Source organism: Nyctibius grandis, chromosome 13, assembly GCF_013368605.1.
Source record: "Nyctibius grandis isolate bNycGra1 chromosome 13, bNycGra1.pri, whole genome shotgun sequence".
Lineage (NCBI taxonomy): Eukaryota > Metazoa > Chordata > Aves > Nyctibiiformes > Nyctibiidae > Nyctibius > Nyctibius grandis.
In genome coordinates this window covers 18,049,977-18,077,843 of record NC_090670.1, presented here as the reverse complement: position 1 = coordinate 18,077,843, position 27,867 = coordinate 18,049,977, and the positions used below count along the sequence as shown (strand labels likewise).

Below are 27,867 nucleotides of genomic sequence, written 5' to 3'. Positions count from 1 at the left end.
CTCCATGGAGGCAGACTTCCCCGTTGAAGAAGGCGCATGCCAGAGGTGCTGAGGTTGCCGTTGGTGAGATGAGCTTTCATGCCTGTTGAGGCAGCTGAGGCGGGCGGCGAGCTCGCTCCTTCCCGTGCTCGCCTGTTTGATTGACGTTGGCTTCCCAATCACTGCGACTGTGCCTGAAGAAAAGCGAAGGAGCATAATTTTGCTGAGAGAATTTTCCTGGCAGGGGAAGGCATGCAGTGCGGAGAAACGTGCCAGCGAAGAGCCTGGAAGTGCAAGTCCAGGTGCTAACACAACTTCCACCCAAGCCATGCTGTTGTGAAGTCCTTTTTCTCCAGCGTGTCTTGCTCAGCGCACCAGGACGGGCTGCACAGGGGCTGCCCGTGGCAGTGCGGCAGTCTGGGCTGGATTAGTTCCTGGTGTGACATTGCTTCAGCTATCTGAAGCACTGAAGAAGATTGCAGGGAAGATGTTGGACTTGAGCTTCCTGACTGAGGAGGAGTATGAGAAGCTGATGAAGGTTCTGCAGAGAGATGCAGAGCTGAAGAAGAAGGATGGGGATCGCATCAGGTGAGAGAGCGTGCAGTAACAGCAGGACGTGAGCTTCCCCTGGGAGGGTTTTTTTACTTCTTTTAGAGAGGAGAGTGAGTGAATGAGAGTGTGTGTGCGTGTGTGCAACAAGGAGAGATGCAGGCTGCAGCAGTGCTGTCCCTTCTTGCTCAGATCCTGACAGATCTTTTCATTGCACCTCCTGCTTTCTCAGCTGTCCTGCTGTCACTGCTGTACTCTCTGCAAGATTGCAGGGCTGGACTTCTCCTTTTGAGTTAATCAGCAGCCCTCAGGGATGGCAAGGGAAATCATCTCTTTCCTGCTCTGGGGAGGAAGATGCTGGTTTCTCGGTGTCAGAGATCTAAGCAGGGGAGTAGCTGCCACGTTGTTTTCCTCACTCAGTAGCACAGAAATCCCGTAGAGTGTTTTAAATGAGACTTTACATCCCCATCTCTGCTTTGTGTCCCTCTGGTGCTCTTTGAGGTGGATGTGTATGCAGCATCCATCGTGCAGGCAGAGAGGGGCAGTGAGAGGCTACATGATCTGCCAAAGGTTTGCAGGGAGCCGTTGCAGAGCCAGGAATTACTCTCAGTTCAACACACTTGCCACTGGCCATCCTGGAGCTCAGGTCTGGTTGGTTGGGATTGCTTGTCACTGCTGTCACTTTTTAAATGCCAGCCATTAGACCATCTGGTTTGTCAGTATGCACCAGGCTCAGGAAGCTGGCACCAAATTCCCCATGGCAAGACGTGGGTAGTTCAGTGGGTGTGGGTGGCACTGTGCCAGTTTACCCCTGTTGAGGATGTGAGTCTTTGACTTGCTGTTGAGCCTAAAAAAAGAGTAAGCCCCATGTAGGAGGGATGCTCAAGGTGTGGAGGGGGAGTGGGTAGCTTTGCAGCAGGCTCTGAGGAGCCTTCGTGCCCTGGCCTCTGCTTGGGGGTGAGAGCTGGGGAAACAGAACTGGTGGTGGCACGCCAGCAGCTTGAGGTGTATGTGTCTGCTTGCTCTTGTATTCCCCTGAATGAAAACAAGATTTCAAAAAGGTTTTCTCTTTTTTTCTTCTTTTTTTCTTTCTCTGAAATGCAGTAAAATTTCTGCTCTGCAGTGGAGGTTTGGGGAAATGAGTGTTTGGATTATTGCAGTTTTGTTTCACTTCTCTTTGGAAGCTGTTGCACAGAAGGCTTTCATGTGGGAGCGAAGTGAGTTAGATCCTAACCAAGGTGGTGCCAGGTGCCCCTTGCTGCCAGTATGGCTGTGTGCAGTAAGACCGTTGGTGCAAGTGTGGACATGTTTGGCTCCAACACAACCTGCCTGCTGGGGGAAATGAAGTCAATGCCATTGCACTGATCTGGTGTCAACAAGATTAAAATATCCTCCTACATCTCCTCTGGCCCAGCACCTTGAGACCTTCACAGGGGCAGATGCAGCCCTGATGTAGTGGGAGCTGTGCAGCTCCCTGGCTGGCAGTGCTGCTGGGCCCCCCCAGCGCTGCCTGCGGAGGCTTGAGCCCGGTTATCCCCTACCTGCTCCCTTCTGGCCTTTAGGCAGCCAGATGTGACCCTTAAAGGCTCCACAGTTATCTGGGGTTTTGCTCCCTCTTCCTGCTGAGAATTGGACTGAGGTGGGAGTTTCCTCATGTCTCGCAGGGACCCCGAATTGTGGTGAGCTGTGGGAGGCAGTGCCAGCTGAAAGGCAGCTAATTCATCAAGCCGTGGTGTAAAAACAAAATAAGTGGAGGAGGGTTAAAAGTACAGGCTAGCAAACAGAGCACTGACGGGTTTAGGTGCCAAAAACCAGCCCTGGGTGTGCCGGGGCGAGTTACAGTAGGAGAAGCTGTGCTCAGGAAGGAGAGCTAACTGTTTGAGTGCCAAAATTGGCACGGCAGGAGGAGCAGGGAGAGGAGCAGGGTCCAGGGACAATGCTGCAAGGACAGGTTGCTCCCCTAAATTAAAGGATTTATATCCGTGGCTTGCATCAGATTCAATCCAAAAGGCTTTGCTGCTCATAAAGAGATTCATAGACAAATAAAATGGAGAAGTACAGGACCTGCAAACAGCCCCAGCCCTTCCCAAACCATCGGGGATGCAAAGCAAATGGACAGATCTCCTTGCTAGGTGACTCCAGTTTGGATTTGTAAAATTTGGAAGAGGTGAAGGTCTGTGTTTACAAGGTGTCGTTCCCATTTCAGATAAAGAATACATCAGCTTTTGTTTTAATGCTGTTTGGCCCTTGTGATTGCAGAGAATAAACTCTGGATCCTTCGTAGTACCAGACAGACGAACCGTATGGACAATTGTTACAAAGGTAGCTCAGGGGAAGTCGAAACCTTGGAGATCTTTTGGTGTGTGATGTTCTCATTGACTTTCAGGCGAATACAAGGCTCCATCAAGGATGAAAAGAAGAAGAAGTTTGTGACAGGTGAATGGTTTTCGGAAGTGAAGGCGAAACGATTTCAGGAAGATTTAGAGGGGTCGGATCTACTTCGGGCATCAATTAGAAAGAAAAAGGGCAAACTAGAAAGTAAGTATGTTAGTGTGCATCTTAAGAAAACAAACTGATGGACAAGGAAAAAGTGGTCAAGTATGAGGGTCTCCCTGTATTAGGAGCCTGTTGGGGACCAGCCTTTGTGTTGTGATAACACGATTCTCAGCAAAGCTTTCAGTACTAGAAAAAAATACCTGCTTATCAAAATCAAGGCCCAAAGAAAAAATTACACTGTGGCAGAGGACCAAGGCAAAGCTGTTTACCAGCTATGTGCCGTAAATGCCTTTTCCCCACTTCAGCTTCTTTCGTCCGTAAAGTTTGTCAGAGGTCACTGGTATCATTTCTTGTCATAGAATCAAAAAGGGAAGGGGTGATGTAGGGCAATTTCTGGCATCAAACTGATATGTGTTGGTCAAACATCCCCCCCCAGTCCATAGAGTGGTCTGACAAAAACAGCCAGCCAGCTGCTCTCGCAGGTGGGGTCAGTCACATCTCTGCAAAGGGAGGGGGTGCCTCTCTGCTCCCGGCAAGTATTTGCCCACTTGAGAGGGTCCATGCCTAGCTTTTTACATAGCAATAATTCCAGGCCACAATGTGGTTGTCAAAGTAAAAAGGGCTTTGGGGCCAAGTCTGAATGGTACCCAGGCTGCTGTGCCATAGCAAGGGTATGTCTGGGACCACGTGCTAATTTGAAGCAGATGTAGCGTGTGTTGTTTGACATTCAGATGAGCTCTCATGGTGATGTGTAAAACAGATCAAATCAGATTTGTCGGCTCAGAGCAAAGAAGAGATCAGCCCCGTGTGAAACGAGCAGGACTGTGCTTTGAGTCCAAACGTAACCAGCCTGGAGCTGGCACTTGGTGCTGAACATTTGTGCAAAGCAGAACTGGGGATGATTCACATCCAGTCCTCAACATGACAGGCCAACCAACTCCGCAGCAGGACCGTGGGACTGCAGCCCAGTCTCACACAACCTCCTTGATTATTTGTAATAATAATCACAGATAATCACAGGGTAATCACAGATACTCAGACGTGGCTGGTGAGTTACTGGCTGCTGCTGCTCTGGGGAAGCCATGGCCCTGGTAGACAGCTCTAAGCAAAGTCTACCCCGGTCCCTCATATAAGGACCCTATAACTGGGCTCTGTTCTTTTGCAGTAAAGGCTACTGTTAGATAAAGGGTTATCTTCCATCTGTCCAAAACTCAAATGTCATCTCCACTGTTTCAGTTCAGCCCTCTTTCCTGGGCCCAGCTGCCCATTCCTGCTGTGGGGTAGCAGCAATGTAGATCACTCCTTTGTTTGGTGGGCCTCATTGGCCAGGGTATCTCTGTAACATTAATTGCCTGGGTTTACTATACCACTCTTAGCTCCACATTACTTAGACACGTTCTCAAAGCTGAACACTGGCTAGGGACTTCACTAACCGAGGGTATAATTTTCTTTTTGCTTTTTACTTAACCCTGACAGCTCTCGTCACTTAGCATAGATTCATTGGAGCCTCTGGTGCAGAAGCGTCCCACCATATTTCATATGAAGTTGCTTTTATCCTTGGTATTAAGGATTCATGATGTCATTAAATTTACTGTTTTATCAACCCTCCAGAATGCTAAAAACATATAAAACCTTTTCTGGCTTGACAGAGTTGCCTGGCCATTTCTGCAGAGCATGTTCTCTGCTTCTTGAGGATATGTGTTTGTGCTTGCACCCTCTTTATATGGAGAGACAGACACCTCAGCAGCCCCTCTGCTGGGGCCCAGGTCAGACGAACGCTCTCTCCTCTGCAGCCCAGCTAGCAGCCAGCAGGGAATTGGATTCGTCTGCCTTTTGCCTTGCCAGAGGCATCATCACCCTTAGCTTGTAGCCCATTTCAGGAAAGGCAGATCTGAAGTACTGTTGGTTTTAGATTTAACTTTTACTGCTGATGTGCACGTATGAGATGTGATCTCAGGTTATCATCTAAACTAACCTCCTTATTCATATAGCAGTAATATGCGTGTGCATTACTTGAATAACGCTGTTTTAAGAAGGAAGAAGCAAATGTTACTAAGTTACTGTGTAGTTATGTTTATATTTAGCCCTCTATTTCTTTTTCAACTTTTTTTCTTCCCTTTCTTTCTCTTTTTCTATTCTCAGACTTATTTTGGTAAAGCACAGGTATGATGTGACTTTATTCCTTCCTCTTACTTTGCCCACTGCCATTTTACAGCACTGGTTGAGGATCAAGATTCTGCAGCTAATATTTTCACTTTGCTGTTGCCTTTTGCATGCCCAGCTCCTGCAGTGGTTGCTATATAGATTGCCTCCCTTTGCACGTGAGGACAAGCACTTCTCTCACTGATGTGTCAGCAAGAGTATTGCACCGGTGAGAGCAGCACTTGGCCCATCGAGGAACAAGGGTGAGGCCCTTTACAAACGGTTTGGCCGTGCAGCTCGTGTTCAGTCTGCAGTAGATGAGATAAGGGCCTTTACCTGCCATCTCAACAGCTTTTTTTCTTCTCCTGGAAAGATCAGAGTCATTCTGTCAGATTTCAAGGTGATGAAGAGGTGCATGTTCATTTAGCCAAATCATTGTAGCATGTTCATGACTCCAGGGCTGTTAATCCTGATTGAAGTCTTTGATGACTGTGTTAGGGAGTGAAATGAGAAAATTCCTGCATGGAAAAGCCCCGCTGAGACAATTGCTGGCATTCCCTTTGCATGGTAGACGGGCTGAGGAGGAGTGGAAATTTGTGCTTGCACAGGAAAATGTCCAGTGACCTTTTCTGAAGGAGGGTTTTAACCTTCAGAAGGGAGGGCTGTGTGGACCCCTAAGGATCTTCACAGTTGGTATTGATTATAATAGAAAACACTAGTAATTGTCAGCAATATAAATCTGTAAAATAGATACCCTATATTTAAACTACAGCCTGCAGAGCAGCACAGATGGGTGAATTTGGTGATCAGTTCTCTTTGAGCTTGTGTGCAATGGGTGAAAGCTAAAAATCATCTAGAAGAGAGACCATTTTATCCACCCACCAAGGCAAGTCAGCCCCGATGGCAGGGTTAGCTGTGCTTTCCCGAAGTGTTGAGTGTCTTGGGTTTAGAGTGATAGGAGATGAGTGAAGCAGCTCAAGTGTTAGAGCAGGAGTGGCTGTATACATACATACATGAGTATATGTACGGACAAGTTAAACTGGTCAGGCCACTAATAATTTCTGTTGGAATTTGCTTCTTATTCTGTCTCATCCTAAAGTTAGCAAAGGCATTTTGCTTATCTTGATGGATTATAATGTACTAATAACCTATTTGCTTGCGGTTGTAGAAGGCAGGTATAGCTGTGTCAGTGGCTGAGCCATTCTGAAGGGTAGTGATGTGGATGGGAGGAAGCGAACACCTCCCTCTGCCTCTGCCTCCGCCAGCCGAGCTCTGGCTGAGGGAGAAGTGTCAGTGAAAAGCAAATACGATACAGTGCCTTGGGAAGCAAGGTGAGAAATGAATGCAGTCTTTGGTTGTCAAGGTCTTTTCAACCATGACAGGCAGAGCGAAAACATGGGAGCTCTGTGTTTGGTTCCTCTACTTCCAGAGCAGCTACCTGCTGGCATCTCCCTCCCTCGGGTCTGGGGCAGAAGAGGAGGACGCACCTCACTGTATAAATAAATGCTCCTCAGCGTGCTTTCCCATGCCTGCACGTGACGTGGCCTACACGTGCCACCAGCCATGCCACAGCTTGGCTCTCCCAAAACAATGTGCAGTGATGCTTTTTGCATGTTTGCATGGACAAAACACAGTCCGTCTCTCAGCAACATGCTCTCTAAAACTGGCTTGTTCTTACACAACCAGACTCCTGTCTTCCAGCAGGAGCGACCCCCTGACTTCCCACTGCTGCAGAAACCATGGGGCCACCCAGCTGCCATTTCACGTGTGTGCCAGACGTGTGGTCCTAACACAGACAGCGCTTGCCGTGGTCCCCTGCACTGCAGGGCCAGGTGCTGGGCGAGGAGGAAGAGTTGGGACTGCAGCATTTTTCTCCATGGGGATGCACAGACAAGGGGGAATGAAGCTCCATCTTCAGATGTCCCTGTTATCCGTGGGCTGACTGTGCTGATGCTGGATGGCACCGCACGGGCAGCGCCGGCGTGACATTGATATCACAGCCCATCCATAGGACTGATCTGCTCTTGGGCTTAGTGCAGTTTTCTAAGCAGATAACAAGGGGGGCCATATTATTTAATATCACACCTGAATCCTTTGAGCCTCTGATTCTATTGTATTGTGTAATGAAATATATCCTGAAGAGATTTGGCAGTTTTTGTAACAGGAAGATTTACTCTTTAAAATAGACCTGGCTGCCTGTGAATAAATGTGTGCAGATCTTGTTGACCAGACTAGTTTTTCATCGCTGTTTGAGAGTTTAATCCTTTTGGTTTTGCAGTAGGAGGAAAGCCTGTTTGCCAGCAAAACGTCTAATGCAACTTTATACCCTGGCAGGCTGCTCTAAAGGTTACCGTCTTCTATTGTTTTTTCTTTAGGGTCTTTGAGAGCTTAGAAGACATAGCTGAGCCTTGTGCCAGTAAAAATAACAGGGATCTCCTCATTAACTCTGTTGGCCTCCTCCTTTGTTTGCCAAGATCGGATGACTTTGAGTCAAAACAGGAAATGGCTGAATTTAAATCCTGGTACGGATTAACTTTATCGACAGCCGCGGCAGTGTCCCGCGAAGGTTTCCAGTGATGCCTCAGCTCCTGGCGTGAGGCAGGCGTTAGGCGGCTCGCTTTGGCCTCTCGGACCCGTGGGGTCTGGAGAAGCCTTTGCCGCGTGGGGAGCGTGGGCGATGCTGCCCCAGGGCCTCCCCCGTCCGCAGGGAGAGCAGGCAGAGCCCCCGTCAGCCATCTCCCGTTAAATCCCCAGGGTTTGTGCTGGTGGGACTCATTTAACAAGCCTTTTCTTTCCCCAAACAAAACACCCCGGTGATTACAACTTTAAATAAATGTAATTTCTCAATTGTCTCTCTTATATTACAGATGAGGCCGATGAGCACGTCCCAACAGGTTTGGAGAGCAAAGCTGCCCCGAGTCCTGCCTTCCCCGAGCACGCAGCCGGTGCAGGAAAGGAGAGGTAACCACCGATGCTCGTGCAATGCCCTGGCTGCTGCTCTTAGTTCTAGTGAAAATTGAATGCTACTCATTAAATCCTGGTCTTTAACTGAGTTTCCAAGAAGGTATAAGTAATAGGTTATACAGGATATTTTTAAAATCCTTTTCCCAGGAATTATCAGAATATCAATCCTCCCCTAATAACTACGTGCTAATGTACTTACCCCAGAAAGGTCTTTTCCTGCATGATTTGATAAGGGGTCAGTAAAATGGAAGCTGTCTCTAATGTCAGGATATTCTGGTTAGTTTTTCAAAGTAATTATGGTTTTATTTGTTTAATTTTTGCCATGGAGCAATGCTAACTAAATGGACAGTTTGAGGAAACTGCTCATTTCCTTCTAGTGCCAGCCACTGTGTCCAGTGTTCAGCACTCTCCATCAAGGCTTGGTAGGATTTCACGTTGTGCTGACTGAGCAGAAACACACACTAAAAGCACTCCAACAAGCAAATGAGTGACCTCACTCAATATTTGTGAGCTATGGAGAAGCCATTAAAATATTCACATATTCATTTATTGTTGCTCCCATCTCATTTGCATTTTTTTGTCAGCAGAATGAGGAATCATTCTTCACAGGTGGCCATTGCTCCAGTTAAATATTAAATATGGGCCTTGACACTTCCAAACCTCTTGCAGCTGATCATTGGGTGTTGCTTAATGAAGGATCCAGAGTCAACAAGTCCGAGATGCTCCTGCTTTACCAGCACAGCAATGGTCCTAATGGTTTTTTGGGGGATTGATTAAATCCTGAAAAGGTTGCTTTGTTTTTCTCATTCAACCCTAAGCACTAAGCATTCTCATCTGAAATCCCACCAGCTTGACTGCTGTTCTCCATCTAGAGAGCAGCCACCACTAGACACTCCCAAAGATGGTAGAAACAGTCAAGTAAACCACCTGTGATATGTGTTTCTTCCATTTGTTTACCAGGCAGTTAGTAATTAACTTACATGCCCAGCATGAAGATTTATATCCTGTGCTATAGTTTTGCCATAACTGTTGTCATAATCATTCCTGTAGTTTCTAAATCCTCCAGCAATCTGGTTATGCCTTTGGCCTGAACTAGGAGGTGTGACCTGTTCCTGGGCCATAGCATGGAAACACATCTCCCTCCTGCGTGGTGCTCGGGCTCTTCTGGCACTGCTGCTGGTTTTCCCTATGGTTTTCTCCCAGAAGGGGAAAGTCTGAATAAACCTAGAAGTTGACACCATTGTTTTTATTGAGCCAGTTCTGTACTGACTGCAGCAGGAGACTCGTCCTTACTCCAAGTTCAGGCCATTTATTATGTTCCCCAGTCCTTCCAAGCAGTAACAGAGAAAATAACTGAAGGCACCAGCTCTGGGCAGCCTTATATTGGGCTGGGTCAGGAGATAAAAGTGGCAAAGTAGCTGAGCAGAACTGAGCCAATGTTAAAGACTGCCTGATCACCCTACCAGGCACATCGCTACCACTGATCTCCTTGCTCAGGCTTTTCTCCTGTCCCACAGATCCAGCACACCTGCTCTTGATACCACAGAGGGGCATAAAATCTTGCCAAAACCGAAGCCGAGACTTCCTGTCCCGCTGTCTGCATCACACAAGGTAGTACAGGCACAGCCTCTGCACTTTGTTTCGTTATTCCTTGGACCTTCCCACAGTCTGTGTCTACCGGCAGGGGCTCTGCAGACTGCCTGCCCTGGTGTCTGTGCTCAAATAAAATACATTTTTCCAGTCTTGCCAGTTTATGTATGCTGATAGGGTTTGTTTTCCATTCAGAGATCCAGTATACATGATGTCTCTTCCTCAGAGAGTGACACTGGAACAAGTCCAGTGGCTGCAACAAACAGCTTGCATTTGTCTAGAAAAGGTAAGGTTTTTGTTCAGTGAGCCATTGGCGGTTTTGTTATTCAACATCAAACACCAAGAGACAAGGTGCTTTTTTGTGTGTGTACAAGTGAATAAAAAAGAGTATTTCTTACCTTGGCATGTAAGAATGGGCTGCCAACATTTGTATGAATTATGCCGAAGGCAGCAGGGACCAAGAAAAAAAATCCAGTGACTAAAACTTCTTCTGGCTCTCAGTACATTTTAAATTGAGTGCTTGGCTCACAACTCCTTAACCCACAGATCCAAGTTACCTTCTCTTTCCTGCCTTGAGTGTAGTGTATATTTGGTACATAGCAAATAGCCAGTAGGAAAGCTGTCAAACTGAAAGCAAAGCTGTGAACAAATCCCCAACTCACAGCAGCAGTTTAAAGCTCAGTGGATTTTTGCTGTGTCCTGTTGCAGAGAGAAGGGCTGGGGTTTTCAGGGCTTTCTTCGGATGGAAGGGGGCTTGCTAGAGCCTCAAAATGGGGAAGAATTAGGAATATATTGATGGTTTCTGGAAACTCCCTCGGCTTCCCTTTGAGAAGCTGCAGCCCAGACCTTCCAGGGAGATACGATGTGATACAGTGGGACAGACTGTGAGCGTTTGTTGTCGTTGTAGGTCATGGAGCATCTCCATTGCCCACCAAGATTTCAGAGGATGCTGTGCCTCAGCCCAGCAATGCGGCTGGAGGAGAAGCTGTTGATGGGGCCACTGGCACCACAGCGGAGGCAAAAACTCCTCCTGAAGAAACTTATTCTCCCAGCAAGATACCAGTTAAGAGGAAACCAAGCAGAACTTTCCCCAGACCTGAGCAGCTTGTGAATCATGTGGGGCCAGCACAGAACAGCCTGGCAAAGAGAGAGCTGCTGGCAAGCCCCAAACCACTGACCACAGAGGGGGAAAGCAGCCAGGCTGTGAAGCAAGGTGTGAACTATACAATCTCATCAATGAGTAACAAAGAGGAGGATATTGGCCTCGATCGTGAACGCTTCAAGAACTTGAAGAACTTCTGGGAGAAGGGAGCAGACTCTGTGGCAGTGGGAAACATGCCAGAGGACCCGAGCTGGGTGGAGGCAGACGGTAGGCAGTTCAAGCTGTGCCGCTCACTCTCAGTGCAGTCTGGGCAAGGCCAGAACAGCGAAGAAAAACCTGGCGTCTTCACCAAAACAAGAACCCCCTACAAAAGGACAATAACCTTGTCTTCTAGTGAGGAAGAACCAAGCTATGTAGCCCCTGCAAGGAAGGGCTCGGTTTCTGTCGTTCCTAGATCCACGTACGCCAAAAGCAAAGGTGTCCTGGTGACAAGAAATAACTCACTGAGTGAAAGCAATGGGAAGCCGCTGGTGCCAGAGGAAGAGAAGGCTGCACAGCCGCCAAGATGTTCCAAGAAATCCAGATTGCCTGTGCGAGCGCCTTCCGTCAAAATCGAGTCGCCTACCAAAGAAGTGTCTGGCAGCACGTTTGAGCCAGAGACGCCTGCGGACGAGCTTGTCGTGGCAGAAGAGCGCGAGCACACAGCGAATTCCCTGGCGAGCGGGGTGCAGATCCTGATCGAGCCTGCGCTTACAGATGGTGAAAACGATGATGAGAAAGAGGAAAGATCTGATTTGGGCACTCGTGACAACATGGAAATAAACGGAGAGCTACCTGAGGGAAAAACGTGTGAGTCTGCAGACAAGCCGACACCCGGTGAACCAGCCAGAGAGAGAGAAGCCGTTCAGGGAACGGACTCAGCTGTTTACTCAGGTACTGAGGGCTGTAACCACACCCTGTGAAATCCAAATAGAGAGCCATCCCTAAGCCTGTTTGCTTCCCTAGCCCTTCTGCATTTTGCACATTTTCTTCATTTGTCTGTTTATCCTGTGTTGCAGCTTGTGCAGAGTTAGCATGTGTGGAGTGTGTTTAGCAAACAGCTCTGGAAACAAAGCTTGTGTAGCACGGTGCGAGTGTAAAAGGGGGCAGTGCCATGCTCCCTTGCCTTCCTCCCTGCTACCAGCCCTCATGCCTTACCTGCAAGCAGCTCAGCTCAGCACAGCCCTCCATTTCTTTAGTGCTACCTACAACAGGTCACAGGAACTTATTTTATTTCACTCACTGGGAAAAGTGTACTTTCTTCAAATGTGGGGCTGGAGGAATTATTTGTGGTGGTAGAGGTAAGTCTGACACAGATAGAAGAAATAAAACATGAAGCAAAATGTTTAATAAATACGTGGGCTATTAGGCTACCGTGGTATAGCAGCTGGCTGTCAGTGTTTAAATGACATTCTGGGTCTTTTGGGAATCCACAAGTGAATTTGGATATTAAACTGCAACCAAAGTGGACTGAATGAGGAGTCTGATCTTTCTGGGTTCTGATACCATGTTCTCAACAACGATGGTGTCAATAGTATCACCACTTTGTCGGCCTCTTCCTCTGGGTTTGATGGGCTCATGTAGTGACTGTTACTATGAGCAAAAGTTACTGTTAATTGCAATTCGTTTTACATGCGGGCTCTGATTGCCCACAGCTCTGCTCTCTGCTGAGCAAAGACCTAGGAAGAGAGAGCTTCTTATCTCCTTTTTCCAAATTTCCTGCCCTCATGTACCTGGGGTAAGACCTGTTTGAGCGGATTTTCCATAGACTCATCTGATTTTGGTATTTAACTGTGTCATTTCTTGGATTATGTCCTACCTCATGTAACATTTCTATGAAAATCCTGAGTTGCACTTCAGGTAAACATAAATTTTTCCTTTCTATACCAGATCATTCGTATATTTCTCAGGTTTTTTGCCTTATTATTACATTAATTTTCATGATGATATTAGCAGATGGCTGTGTTGCACTGGAAGCTCTTTGCAAGTGCAAGTCTATTTTAGGGACTGGATTAATCCAGTGTTTACATTTCCCATCATAGTGTGAAGAGTTATTCTCAGGGAGAGACATTAAAGCGCGCTGATGATTTGAAAGCAGCCCTGTGTAATGTAACTGCAGCGTGCTCTAAGCAGAGTGAACAAGCCAGCAGAGGCACACACACGTGCTTGTTGACACATTGCCCATTTGTGTTTATTTATTTACCATGTTGATTTGGCTTTTCATGTATTCCAGAGGAAGATGGGGATCATTCTCCTGCCGCTCAGGCATTGGCCCGAGCAAATAGCATTAACCTTGCAAAGAGCATGGTGAACATTTACACAACCACAGAGAGTGAGTAACATCTTTCTTTATCCTTTTTGGTTTACGTTCCCTGAAGGTAATATATTATGCCCGAGTTCTGCATCCGTGGTGCTTCTGTGCATGTACCAGGCAAGGACAATGACATATTGTTTCATCATCAAATTAGAGAGTTTATAGTGCCTAAAATTAAATTCAGAGCCAGGAAACTGCAGCTAGATTGATGGTACGTTACTTGGTGCCTTCAGCAAAAAAAACACAAGGGCTTCAAAGGGTTGGCAAGAAGCTTTTACCCGTCTCTCCTCTTCCCCCACTGAGTACTGTGGGAGCTGCATGGCAGCCTGTGCAGTGGATTAATCAGAGGTGCCAGATGTCCTCTCCAGCGTGCGAGTTGTGCCTCAGACTCCTGTCACACACTTGCTGGGCTTGCAGTGCCCAGCCTGGGCTTCTCACCTCACCCAGAGCAGACCCCATTTGCTGGACTGATCTCCCCAGCTACCAGCTGGGACATGCTTTATGATGGCAGTTTCTCCCTGAGAAATCAAGAGAAGCTAAGGAGAAGGCAACCAAGGAAGCAGCAGCAAAGCTGAAGAAGCCCATGGCCAAGAAACCTGTCTGTGCCACCAAGAAGATCAAGAAAGCTGCAGCCAAGGAAGGGGGCCTGAAGGAAGGCAGCAGCAGCCTCAGTGGCCAAGAAAGCCAATAAAATTTCCCAAAAGGTGAAAACTGGAAGGCCCAAGAGGACTGCTAAGAGTTTGCATAAGAGCAAAGCAGTAAGGCCAAGGCTGCCAGGACTGAGGTGAGAAGGCTGGGAAGGCAATGCCCGAGGAAGGGTAAAGCCACTTGGAGGAAACAATCGAGCCTGTTTCAGTAAACCCAGCCCCTGGTTGTGGGAGGGAGGAGAGTCCCCTTCGGGGCTGTGTCGAAGGCAGCCTAAGAGTGGGACATGCTGCATTGCCCAGTGGTTCTGCCCACCCGGTCCGGTAGCCTCGCGCTAAGTGCATGCCCCATCGCATGGTGCAGCAACGTACGTCACACGGCACGGTGGCTCGAAGCGTCAGGTTCCACGTGCATTGCTGTTCAGTGATGCGGTCTTCACACAGATGGCCAAGATTTGAGCAATCCCTTATCAAAGTTTATTTAGTGCCACAAACTTCATCCTCAGAAACCCTCCTCTACAGGGTTACGCTTACTTGTTTGCCATATAACAAGCAGTCTGATTAGATTGAGAGCAGCATTAGATTTAATGCTCAGCTCGTGTTTGGGTATAAAAATAGTAAATATCAAATGAATGGTAAATCACATGAAAGGTAAATCATGTAAAAGGAAAATGCCAAAGAAGCTCTTGGGCATTTTGAGCACTGAAGAGTGTATCATCATGGCTAATGTGCTAAACAAGTGTGTATATGTGCATGCATGTTTATGCACATATATCTTCTAAAAACAAGTTATTCTGGGATGAAGATAGTCATCTTCAAGGGAGTTACTGAGAAAAGACTAAGATAGAACAAATAGGTTCTATTTAGACATTTAAGCAGTTCAGTAACCATCTTTCTAATTGATGTGAAGCTTTCTGACCTTTTTCTTTTAGATATCATGCTATTGTCCACCTCTTTGTCTAGCAGAATATTTGAGAGGTGTATGCAATGGTGAAATTGTAGGTATAAATATTTTACACGTCTTTTGTACAGGGCAATATGCTATGAGATGAAAACATGAGCATGTTTGGGTTCTTTGACAAGGAGGCGGATCTGTATGGTTATAGTCTAAATTAAATCTACACAGAGGAAGTGGTGCAAACAGGCTACACATCCTTATGCTAGTAAGTGAATTAAATTAGCCACGAGAGGGAGTGTGCACACTCCCACACACTGAACGAAAACACATTGAAAACAGCTTTAAGACGATAGCTAGCAGTTTTTGTCTTGGGGAGGGTCAGCTTCAATGGCAGATGATCGAGATGGGCAAGTGGGTGGTACTCTGGTGCCTCCCCCAAGCTTTTCCTCTTCCCTTGTGCCTTTAAACAAAAATGTGACTTTCTTGTATTTTTCTGACTCTGACAACATACCTTGATGCCTTTTTTCATTTGTACCTGCAGCATACAGTAAACCTCATTTGATACCCCATCAGTTTCTTGAACCTGAAAGAGTCAAAGAGCTGAGCAGATCCTCTCCTCTCCTGTTGTCTGAGGTAGGCTAGATGCCAGCAATGGCTGGGCTAATGTTCACAGCATCCCCTGAATGGCAGTCGGTTTCGTGAGAATGTTTCTCCTGGACACCGACAGTACTTGCTCTAGAGCATGCCGTGGTTATGTCATAAATAAATGAGAAAAGCCTTAAGAAAAAAGCCCCTGATAACCCAGACCAAGCCTTCTATCCTGGAGGAGTTTTAGTGTTTCCCTCTGTCTCAACCCACACTATTCCGTGCCCTTCCCAAGAGCCCAGGCAGATGCATGCAGCTCTGTTTGGAGGCAGTTAATGATGACGTTCGCTGCTGGTCGGAGGGGATGCCTCTGGGGAGACTCCCTGTGCTCTCCTCCACTCTCCTAACCTGATCGCTGCTTAATGGGACTCTGCTGAGCTGTTGGTTTTTCTCTATAGTGTTGCGAAGTGCTCATACAGCAGAGCTTAAAGATGCTTGTTATTTTCTGAGCAGACTGAATCAGACACGGCTTCGGAAATCAGCTTCCAGTTTAACAAGCACAAAAAGACGCCCAGCATTGGCAGCCACTCGTCTGACATGGCATCTGTCTCCTCGGTAGGTATCTAACGCGTGCATCTCGCTAGATAGGGTTTCTCAGTCGGATGCGGTGACACTGCATTTAGGCTGACACTGATGATGTGGCCTCCCGAGTATCCTGTTGGTTCCTACATGGTACAGTATTAAAAGAACAGTGATGGTTAATTACTTACTTGCGTTAAAGGAGCGTCTCCAGGTGCCATCTCAAATTAGAGACCCACTGGGTCATTGTTAGACGAATTCACAGTAGGCGGTAGCCCCTGCTCCGAAGTGCGAATGCTCTGAAGCCTGTCAGTGTGCAGGGGAGGGGGGGGGCCTTTTTCTGTGTGGGGAAATGAGGCACACAGCTATTAAGTGACATGTTTGGGATCCAGCTCCGAGGGAGCTGGGACTGCAGATGGGTGCCCTCTGTGAGCTCATCCTTCGCTTTGTCAGCAAATTCAAGGGAGCTCGGAGTTGGACAGCAAAAGTGTGACTTAGAGCTTCAACTTCTAAGGGAAGCTGAAAAGAGCTGAGTGTGTTCAATTGAGCATTTTTAAAAGATTCCTTAGAGACAGTGTGTTGTGGGAGGCTGCTTAAAAGTGCGTGCATTTGCTGTATTACTGTTGTAGGTATCTCCAAGGTGTATATGTGAGATTTAAAGAATATATGTGAAGCAAAGCTGGTGGGGAGAGGTCATGAATATGCATAAATATGTTAAAAAAATCCCTTGAACTTTGGGGCACATGAGTCCTTCTAGTCTAAGAGTCTGGGAGCCATGAATGAGACTTTTGTGTCCAAGTCACACAGGTGTTCTTGAAAAATCTCGCTCAGGATTCTCTGCTGGGGTGAGTATCCTGATGGGATGGTAAATGCAGCTCCAAGGACTGAGAGGTGATGTTTAGCAGGTTCTTGTAGGTTATAATAGAATGACATTCAGAACCAAAGGAAGTAGGGGAAGACAGAGAAGAATGGGGTTAATTACTAGGAAAGTTTTTGATAAATGTTCATGACTGTACCACAGAAAAGTGCCAAGAGGGTTAATTATTTGCTTTGTAAACATCATTAGCTTTTATGTTATCCTGTCAGGAATCATGAGTGATTGGGGCAATAGAAAATTCCCTCATCTTTCTGGAGCTATGTTTTTTTTCTGCTTCATCACTTTCTACCAGTGAAAAACAAAGCCTTGAGAAAAGAACCCAAAGGCCTATGGGCAAACGCAGTTTGTTCTGGGAAAGCAAGTGCCTGTTGGGTGCTTAGCTCCCTATTTATACCTGCAGAAACACCATTTTGCTGTGCCTTTGTGGCAAGTAGAGGCACACAGGCTGTCTCTGGTGGGACAGTGGCTCCTCAGGACAGGGGTTATATCTATTTCTGTTGTGTAGAGCTCCATGCATGTTGAGGGCAAGCAACAAGATAGTAATAGTTCTTCCTATATTTCTAGTCTGATACGGTTCTTACTAGCCTATTTTAAAAACTTGATTGACAATTGTGTGACTATATCTACCAGAAATAATAAGTTCATGTACAGATAGTTCAAGTTCTCTCAATATACGTGTTTCTTAGTGGTGAGACTGGGTCAGAATAGCAGCTGTTTGTAGTGTAAGCATAGGGAAAGGGAAGAGACTTGTGTGCCTCCCTGCTAGTAATATCTGACTCCATTTCCCAAAGTTTTGGGATTTAGGGGTGAAAAATCTTCTGCATTTACTGAGCATTCAGGAGAATAGAGCTTCTAAGTCCTGGTCTAGGATAGCACATCCTTGTGAGACCCTTACTCGGGTTCCCCCACCCTTGCTTGTTTGAGCACAGCTGCAGATGTGTACCATTTCTGTGTCAAGGACACAACGCTACACATGGACAGAAAGTGCAGATTATTTCTCTGGGAATGCACTTTTCAGACTATCGTCTTTGTCCAGAAACCAAGTCAGGAGGGTGCCTATTTCATTGGCACTGACCTTGCTCTTCCACCTGGCAGGTGAGTGGCAGTGTGCTCAGTGTCTACAGCGGAGATTTTGGGAGTGTGGATGCCCAAGGTACCGTGGAGTTTGCTCTAGACTATGACGAGAAGAACCGGGAGTTCCAGGTTCATGTGTCCCAGTGCAAGGACTTGGCTGTTGTGGATGAGAAGAAAGGCAGATCTGACCCGTGAGTGACTCTTTCGTGCCTTGTGACTTATACATTGCTGAATTTTGTGTTCTGGAGGATTTTTTTTCTTATGTTTTCTCTTTTTAAATATCATGGTTTCTTCCTTCCTTCAGACTTCTGGTGCATGCTTACTGCTGGGACTTTCCTAGCTGATGGTTCTGGAGCCATTGGCATCAGTAAATATGTTGCCACAGACTTAAATTTGAACAGGTTGAGAAAGCTTTGATCACTACCAAGATAGGTCTGTTATCAGTGGAATATGTTCTTTCTGATTTATAACTTCACGTGCAAACCAAGTTAATATCCTAGCAGGTCTCTTAATAGTTTTGCCTTCAAAGAGTCAACTCCAGGACTTTTGTTCCCATGTCACCATTCACAAGTGTTGCCTGCTTATTAGAGCTTGGCAAGAGGGAACAATATCCAGCTGGAGTTTGTTTCCTTTTCCAGGTATGTTAAAACTTACCTGCTCCCAGACAAAGCTAGAATGGGCAAGAGGAAAACTTCAGTGAAGAAGAGGACGGTGAATCCCATTTACAACGAGGTGTTACGGGTAAGGACATACACATGCTGTGAAAAGCTGTGTTATAGCAGGCACCCATACCAGGTCAGGTCTGGAAAGATCCTGCCTTCTTGGCCAGGCTTCTTCGCCTGCCTCCCGCCAACGCTGCACTGCTCTTCCCTCGGGTTTGTGAGGGCAGAGATGTTGAAAGTTTCTCTGCACCCATCTGTGTGGCACCCAAAATTTCTCTGTCAGAACCACACAGTGATCTTTGGATGAGGGAGGGACCTGCAGCCTCTTCTGCCTTCAGCCAGAGCAAGGGGTGTTCTTCTTCACTTTCCTGGCACACAGTCGTGAGACGTGGGACTAGTAAGAAAGGTGTTCGTTATGTGATTTTACTCATCAAAGCATAGAGGATTATTTAACAATGCCCCGGCCTGTGTTAATAATTCTTGAAAGAATATTGGGTTTGCCTTGTGATGAATGGAGCACTGGGTTTCCCTGTGCTCAGCAGAAGAGCTTTGTCAGGGTAGTAGTATTGCTGCAGGACAAAAGAGATGTTCAGAGCAAGGCCAGTCCGTTAGTGCATGTGTGGAGTGGGTCAGAGCCTGTTCAAGCTTTTGAGTAGTTTATTTGCTATTGTGAAAGAAACAGAAGAAAAATTTTAACAACCTGACTTCTCTTTCTTCCTCTAGTATAAAATAGAGAAAATGGTATTGCTGATCCAAAAATTAAATCTCTCTGTTTGGCACAATGACCCACTGGGACGTAACAGTTTCTTGGGAGAGATCGAAATAGACTTGGCCAGCTGGGACTGGAGCAACAGGAAACTTAACTGGTACCCGCTGAAGCCCCGAGTAAGTGCGTCTCAGCTGCAATCCCACTTCCTAGCCCAACCCTGAAGCCTTGAGGGGTGGCAGAAGTCCTTCCTGACTCCTCTGAGGTCTTTGGGTGGTGTGGTGGAGCAGAACAGCGTGAATTGTACCTAGGGAAGCACAGTAAAACACCCACAAGCCTGGGACGCGTTAGTGCAGTATTCAGTGCTCTGAACACAGGCCTTCTTGGGTCTTGTTTGATGACTGGTCTGTCGGGACACTTTCATAAATGTGATCTGACACCAATCAACTGAAACTCTGACATGACTTTGCCTCTCTCTCTGCTCACATAAAGACCATCCTTTAAAAACAGACAGCAGAGGACTAAGTGATACAGTTGAATGTGCCTTGAGAGGTAAATAATCAGGTGCCACTTTTTGTAAAGATTGTACAGCTTCCTGAATGCTTCTGGGTTCAGAGGTGTGGTTTGAGATCCCTTTCCAGAAAATAAAGGACATTTGTCTTTCAGAACTAACATGCTTAGTTATGTCCAGCTGCACATGTATGCAAGGGCAGCCTTGCTCTGAATCCTCAGGCTTTTGGTACTGAGGGACTGAGTTTGAGAACAAAGCCACAAAGAAAGGAGCTGCCCTGAGAACTGGCTGCCCCAGCCGTGCAAAATCAGAGTTTGTCCGTTTGTGTCCCTCCGCTGAACTCAAAAGCTGTTTGCCTTGCTGTGTTTACACAGTCCCTCATGTAGTCTATCATAACTCTTTCTGTTTCAGAGCCTTTCTGCTGTTAACGGTGTGGATCATCGAGGAGTGATGAATTTGTCTATTAAGTACGTCCCTCCAGGAAGCCTAGGTAAAATGTGTTTCATGCATTAAGAAGTATTGCCCGTATGCAGGCACGCACCTTGCAGTGCCTCATCTGTTTAAGGGCTGGGTTAAAGAGTAATCTCGTTAGAGCAAGATCTTAGAGATCAGCACGAAGGCACAACCAGCAGTGCTTGATAGCATTATCTGCAGCCTGCATCTGATTTTCACATCTGGATTTATTGGGAAAGTGTTGGGGAAGGGCTCAACAACCTCGAACTCATCAGCTGTTATGAGCACTGTGGGCACTGTAAGGTGCTGTGATGTGGTAGCAGCAACACACATCCCCTCTTACTGTGGGGCAAGCACAAGGCTGGGTTTGCCCAGCAGTTCCTTCTCCTTTCCTGTTTCAAAGCAGCACCAGCACACTGTGTCAGGAGCCCTCTGCAGCTGCAGGGGTGATGGGGCTGGTAGTAGTGCTGTGGCACCCAGGCAGAGGGGTGCAGAGCTCCTAAGGCAGGGAGTATGCGGAGAAGTCATGTTGCTGCTCCCTCAGGTCCCTGGGGAGGAAGCCTGTCATTTTGCTAGCTGTTATAAGTACTGGCACGACAGTTTCTCTCTTCTTCTAAATGGCAGGTCCCAAGAATCCTCCCTCTGGCGAAGTTCACATTTGGGTCAAAGACGTCAAGGACCTGCTGCAGTTGCGTCCTTCTGGAGTCGACTCCTTTGTGAAATGGTAAGTGCATGAGCATGGTCTTGGCTTTGATCCTGGGTCTGTGCCTCCACAAAGCAGTATGTTTTCTTCTCTTTTCTCAGGCTCACCTAGCTGTGCCTCCATACTGTAAAGCCTTTGTGTTGCTTTGGGCTCTGTAGGAGGGAATTGCCCTTGTTACTCACTTGTGGCCAAATTAGGAAAATCCTTGCTGTGATAAAGCTTTTGGACACTCACTGTCTGTGACTCACTCAGTGATTTGCCTCAGTAACATCTGATGAAAGGAATACGTGGGCCCTGCACCTCGGCCCAGCGTGTTCATGTGAAGTGGTGAATTTTGCCTTGGCTCGGGCTTGCATGCTAAGTTTGGGAATTTGCTAGGGACTCGCCAGAACTGACATACAGGTGGTTGGATCCTGCTTTGATCTTCTCCACAATGTAGTATGTGCATGTTTCCTGCAGCCTGCAACATCAGTTCTCCTGTTATATGGGAAAAGGTGCTGCAAATATTCCAGAAAATTACAAATCTTTTAAGGGGATTTTAAGATTTTTTCCGTCACTTTGAAGTGCTCACCATGTTTTTTGTATATTTCAAGTCCTTACAGAGTTCTGCAGAAAGGTTTGCTGCTCAAGAAGCCTAACTGACCATTTTGAAATGCCCTTTTAGGCATCTAAGTGATGAAAATTTGTGAAAATAGGAATATGTGAAAGTAATGTCTGTTTTTTAATGTAAAATGTCAGTTTACAGAAAAAAATTGCCAAAAGCAGGAAATTTTAAGCAAGTACCTCCTTTCGGAAAATGTTTCCTTCTAAAATGGATTTTCTTGGCAAAAAAAAAGTTTCATCTGGGAATTATGAACATTTCCCATTAAATCTACAGAGATTTATTATGTTGAGACCCAATTCCTTCTTCAGAACTGAGGCTTGTTTAGACCGAGGAACTTCATAGGAACAATTCAAATCTCAGGTGATATTCTACACTACATGCTGTATTTTTTCTTCTCTCAAAGCTATGTGCTTCCAGACACCAGTAAGAAGAGTTACCAAAAGACCCGAGTCATAAAAAGAGACACAAACCCAATTTTCAATCACACTATTGTATATGATGGCTTTCACACAGAGGATCTAAAGGATGCTTGTGTTGAACTGACTGTGTGGGATCACGAAAAACTTACCAACCATTTCCTTGGAGGAATCAGGCTGGGCCTCGGGACAGGTAAGTGATTTCCTTTACATTAAATGAATACTGCTACCATATTGCTGGGCCACAAGATACAATGGGAAGTTGCAGAGCATTTTCCTGTTGGGGAGAAACCAGGGATGGGGAGTCTCAGTAACTGCTGAGAGTCTTGGTACTTGCAGTGTGTCTGGGATGGAGGGGGCCCTGGTACCATGATAGCAACCCTCTAGTCCCACATTTTCTGCCAACATCAGCTCTGAGGTCTGGCAAAACTCAAGAATCTCCTTGGATTCATCAGAGAGTTTTCCTGCTGTTACAGGAAAACAGACTGTGTTACGCATCAGCAATATATTGCTGCTCCTCCCAGGGAAGAGTGCTCAGAGATGAAGACAACATGAATGCCATGTGGGACAGCACCACCTGGTGACTCTGGCCACATCACCTCCTCCCTTGAAATGCTTTAGTAGCAGGAATAACTAATATTTGAAAAACAGGGCACGCTACACTGGTTGATCTGGTGGGTAATCAGTACTGAGAGTACATCAGCTGGAATTAAATCACAAATTGGAAGAAGAGAGTCATCTGGGTGTAGACTAAGGTGTTATTGGTTTTTTTTTGTTTTATTTTTATTTAGATGATGTAATGCTGAAAGACCTCAGCAGAGGTGCCGTTTGCTCCACTGGGAGACAGTCACTGTCTCTGGGAGTTGGTGGCATGAGATTCCAGTTCAGAGAGGGACTTAGACCTGTGCTTAGCTGGAAGAGTTTTACTTCAATGGGGTTACTCATCCTTGGAGTTAGGAAAATTCCAATATTTTTAAGCCAAAGTTGTAAAGAGCAGGTGGGACCGTCTCCCATTGTCCAGCTGTCCATCATGGAGGTTGGTCCCTCTCTAAACATCCTATCCTGGCTTTCAGTGTACCCCATACCTAGGCTGTGACGGACAGCATGTTCATCGTTGTATTTTTGTAAGTGGGATATCTAAGGTTTTCTAAACAACTTATTGCTAAGCAAGAGAGCTCTCTGAGAGATGAAAGACAAACAGAAGATTTCAGAATGTTGCAGTAAAGGATAACTGTTCCTTGAGGGTATCAGGAAAAGGCTCATATAGCTGGAAGGTCTGCCTTGCAGGTGCACCTGTGTTTATTGGCTTTGCTTGTGTGTTCTCTGTTTTCAGTCTCTAACATGTCACCAGGAGGGTTGTGAACTATCCAGTGGGAAGTGGCAACAAGAATAAGCTCATAAGCAAGATGTAAAAATACCAACCCCAAGATAAGCCGTGATCCAAATTTAGACCTTATCTCATTGACAAGTAGTTGGCACGTGAAAATTTGGTTGAATAATTGACTTGGAATTAATTTACACACTTTTCCACTATCATATCTTTGATTCCTGTACAAATGAAGTGTAGAGCAAGAGAATTTTGACAAATACCCCACGCTGTCCACAAGAAAATCTTTTAAGGGGAAAACCAAGCCTTTTAGACCTTCTTTAGCATTCCAGAAGATGCAGAAAGGGCTTGGGCCCAATATTATTTTCCTTGGCAGGTTATGTTTAGGGTTCTTGCATTATGTGGCTTTTACATTGACTTCATTCTGAACTCTGGTGCAAAATGGAGGTCATTAGCAGAAGAACAGGAGGTGTTTAGGGTGCAACTTGCTGAGGGGAAGTCAACACCTTTTATGTTAAGATACTGCCTGCAACAGTTACATCCCATTGAGTATTTTTGCGTGGAGTAGAAGCTCTTGGTGTAGCTCCTAACATTGCAGTTTTCTTGTTGTTTACAGGTTTGAGCTATGGCATCTCTGTGGACTGGATGGACTCCACGCAAGAGGAGGTGGCCTTTTGGCAGGAGATGATGTTGGCTGCCAATGAATGGGTTGAGGGATTGCTGCCGCTGCGCTCACTGGCAGGGAGGAAAAAACTGAAATAATCTACCATTCGTGCCACAGAAAGGCTGAATGTGGTCATTAGAGTTAGGAAACTGCCTGCACCGAGGTGCTCGAGACCATCCGTGGGGCTGGCAAGTGTCAGGTTAATAAGGCAATTGGTGGACAGCACTTTGGAGATGTTAAATGTTAAGTACTAATTAGTTCCCTGACAGAGGACATGGAAGATGCCAAACTGATGCTATACTTGATTTTGACCAAGAAAAAACTTCATTTGCCTTTTTATTTAATCATTTATATTCAGTATCTTGGAATTCCATTAAGCTCTGGGAACACTGGCAGAAGGAAAAGGAGATATAGATATTTATATTTTTTTACTGTTTCTTGTGCCATTTTTTTTTCGGTGCAGAGATGATGTTGTACTAAAGCAGCAGCATGGTGTTATTCATATTGCCCTGCAAGTGGTACACTGTGTACTTGATGTGGAATTGCTCCCAGTCCCCAGCAGCACAGTCTGAGAATGGGAGCTTTGCATTTGTCGCTGGTGATAACACATCTGTAACATGAGGAAAATTGAGATCCAAGGTGAATCTAAAGAAGGAGAGGACTATTGGAAGCAGAAAGTGAAGCAACCTGAGGAGGATAACAATGAAGAATTCAATATATTAATTTCTTTCTGCTTTAATATGAAAGAGAGAAGTGATGGTCTTGCAGCTAGTGGGATTTTACAACGAGGGACTGTTTTTGTAGCTTTCCCACAGGCTTCCTCAGTGTCCTCAGGCAAGTTTCTCTACGAAAGGACAGTTTCAGTGCAATATAAACTAAAGTGCTTGTCCAAATGTAAAATATGGTTACATGGCTAACAGGCCTAATCGCACTTTTGAAATGCCTTGTGTGCAAAACATTTCAATATGAAATCACGATGTAGGAAACAGTCTCACGTTAGCCTGGCACAACGGGTCAGGAAAGAAAGGCCAAACCCACACTGGAACGCAGGAGGTGTTGGGAGCCGGTGGGAGAGGTGAGTAGGGAGGGAACGAATGCGAAGGGCAGCTGCAGAACTACAGTTGCCTGGGGTGGTCTCTCTGCATGCCCTGCTGCCCATCTGCTCTTCCCATCACCTGATGCCCGTCAGCGAGTTGTGCGGGGCTGGAATTTCCTTTTTGTCCAGCGGTAGCTTGCAAGAACTTTGCGTCTGGCACATTGACCGTGGCAGAGTGGTGTTGTGAATGCGTTTGGAAATGCAGCTTTGTAATTTCTATTTTGGATGTAGATATTGTGATTAAATAGAATGTTTTTCTTTAGTCGTCAACTGGTCTCCTTGTACCTCTTTTTAGCATGATCTGAGTCACAAAAAAATCAAGCAAAAGAGGTGTTAAATTTTGTCCTGTCAAAATGAACCATTTTTGCCCAAGGGCAAGTGAAATGTCATGGAGAAATATTTTTTGTAGCTATCCTACCGTCGATTTTGGCTCTGTGAATATTGTGATATTCTTCTTTAATGTATTGATTTTATTTAACTCAAGCTCAGTGTAAATTTTCAGCTTAGCAAAGACTGTTGTAAATAAATGAATGGGAAAACTTACATGTGAAATAACAAGGCTTTTTCATGAAATGAAGACATTTGGGAGGTAATCAGCAGCTTTCGTGGGAAAAAATAAAGGGAGAAGATGGTTTTGCAATTGGGAAAAGATAATACTTGGCAATGTAACAGTCATATAGTACTGAAAGCACTAGGAGAGAGTCTGTAGAGCAGCAGAATTAAATAATGACTGTCTGATGAAGGACCTGATATATATAGCATGTCAGCCCAAAGATACTTGGTATGGGCTCCAGGCTGGCGTGTTTTGTTCACCACGGTTTGGTCATTTATTACCTTTGTGGGATAAAATAACAACATTGGGCCTAGGATGAGAGTTTTTAAATTATCTTTACCCGTTTAGGTGCTGAACATGTGAATATTTATGCATACGTCTAACTTACCTACTACGAGGAGCCCTGCTCATCGGAGCGATGGCCTGTTGCGGTGAAGTTACCCGCAGGACTGCTGCTCTCACCCCGAGCGCTTCCTTACCCCGCAGGGTGCTCCCAGGGAGGGAATTCCTGCTGTGGCTGTGAACGCGGTCAGTAACGCTGGGGGCTTCGGCTCGGGCAGCTCTGGGGCTCTTCCCGGAGGGTTCAGCCTCACTTCTCTCCATCGCAAAATGGATTCATCCCGCCACCGTCCTCCTCTTCCTCCTCCTCCTCACGTGCAGTATTAGCACATGCGGTTGTGACCATGTTGCCAAACTGCTGTTTGCGTCAACGGAGCTGGAAATATTTGTGTTGGTGTTTCAGAAAATTAACATCTTTTCCATTGGTGGTGCCAATAAGGGGAGAAAAAGGGTGTCAGTGGGCCAGTTTCATCCCAGTGCAGTTGCTTTTATGAACTTGGCCGAGGACTTTGTGAACAGACTCGCATTTAGAGCCCATTGAGGATTTTTGTTAATCTTTCGGTGGCTTGTTTATTTAAATTAAGCCCTGATTCACTTAAGAAGCTTTCTTTGGCATTTAATAGTTTATCAGAGTAAAAGATTACACTGCCAAACCACACGCGCATTTGGACCACAGCTGTATCTGAGGCAGTAAAATTCGCTATGCCTCAGTCAGTGTTTCACTGACTGCGCAGAAAGCACTTCATCAGAAACAGATTTAAGGCTCTTTTATTGTCAGTGTCATAAGGAGGAGTGGAGGAGCTTGTGAGAATAAGGTTAACGGCCTGTTTGTATGCGGTTTATGATGTTGACGTCTGTTGTTTGTGAATGGTACATGTGACAGAGACCGGGACCCGTAGGCATGTGCTGATGAGAACATGAGTTGGGTAGTAACTGGTAAAAAAAAAAAAAGAGAAAACAGACGGAAAGTTTCCTGACTGTATTTACTAGTTCATTGCAGAATGGGTTAAGTGAAGTTGCGTAAGAAGGTAAGACTTCATGCATCTAGTACCTGTGCTTTATGTCTCTCCTTTCCCTGAATAGGAGCATGCAGGTACCAGGGACGCAGCGGGAGCTGGCTGTGGGCACTGAGCCCTTGCTGGAGCCAGCAGTGCTCCCAGGGACCGAGAGGCCTGTGAAATGCTAGGTGACACGCTGGGACCTTCAGGCACTATCCTCTTAATATAAAATACAAACCTCAGTATTGAAAGCAGAGCTGGGCAACTGCTTTCCATGAGCGTTTTGCATTTGAGAGTGAATGTGCTTCCTTGTGAGTTTATGCCTTATTTATAGAACTTTCTTGGGAACCTTACAAGGAAAAAAAAAAAAGGAGAGAAAGCAAGAGTCTAGAAAGCATTTCTGCCCCATCAGACAAATAAGATCTGTGGCCTATGTCCATTCAAAACTGTTCATATTACAGATGTCAGAAACTATTGAAAATAGTTTAGAAGCTAACTAAAGAAGAGAAATAAAGAATTGTTGAATCTTGAACAACATCCAGTGAATGAGTGTCTCAGAGGAGATGGAAAAGAAGTGGTTGAATTTATTATCCATTACTAAATATTTGCTCAGCTTTATCCTTCACCAAGACAGGAAAAAAAAATTTGAAGTACTATGGAGATTTGGAGAGAAAATTATGCTGGCTAAATAAACCCGTGTAATAACGTGATCTGTTGAAATAAGAAATGCTGTATTTTTGCAGGCGTGTTAAATTAAGTCAAAAAAAATGTATCGAATAGACTGGTGTATCAAAAACTGAATAAATAAACACACTTCAGTCGCTGATAACTGAGTGAGCATATTCAGCACCAGGTGTAGTTGGTTGTTTTAGTTGTCTGTTTTGTACTTTAATCCTTCATGGCTTAATCCTTTTCCACCTGCCTGCTTTCCACCCCTCAGGTGTCCTGGTCGTCTGCTGTCACTGTTAAAACGGGTGCCCAGGAGATGTCCCTCTGAGTGCTG

General features: G+C 45.8%; 1 protein-coding gene across 2 annotated transcripts; it reads left to right on the top strand.

The window, feature by feature from the left end:
- On the top strand, positions 1–27,867 carry LOC137669622 (synaptotagmin-like protein 2). 2 transcript variants are annotated; one of them, XM_068411814.1, is made up of 16 exons: positions 1–567; positions 2,915–3,066; positions 8,034–8,127; positions 9,648–9,741; positions 9,916–10,006; positions 10,628–11,755; positions 13,095–13,193; positions 15,259–15,350; positions 15,816–15,917; positions 17,854–18,023; positions 18,471–18,573; positions 19,218–19,379; positions 20,123–20,201; positions 20,789–20,888; positions 21,875–22,080; positions 23,831–25,517. In XM_068411814.1, the coding sequence occupies exons 1-16, from the start codon at positions 467–469 to the stop codon at positions 23,974–23,976; spliced, it is 2,919 nt and encodes a 972-aa protein (XP_068267915.1). In that variant the 5' UTR covers positions 1–466; the 3' UTR covers positions 23,977–25,517. The 2 variants fall into 2 exon arrangements, 1 of the variants encoding a protein (XP_068267915.1); XR_011049152.1 differs by lacking the exons at positions 1–567; positions 2,915–3,066; positions 8,034–8,127; positions 9,648–9,741; positions 9,916–10,006 and adding exons at positions 25,876–26,055; positions 27,805–27,867 and having other exon boundaries at positions 10,881–11,755; positions 23,831–24,953.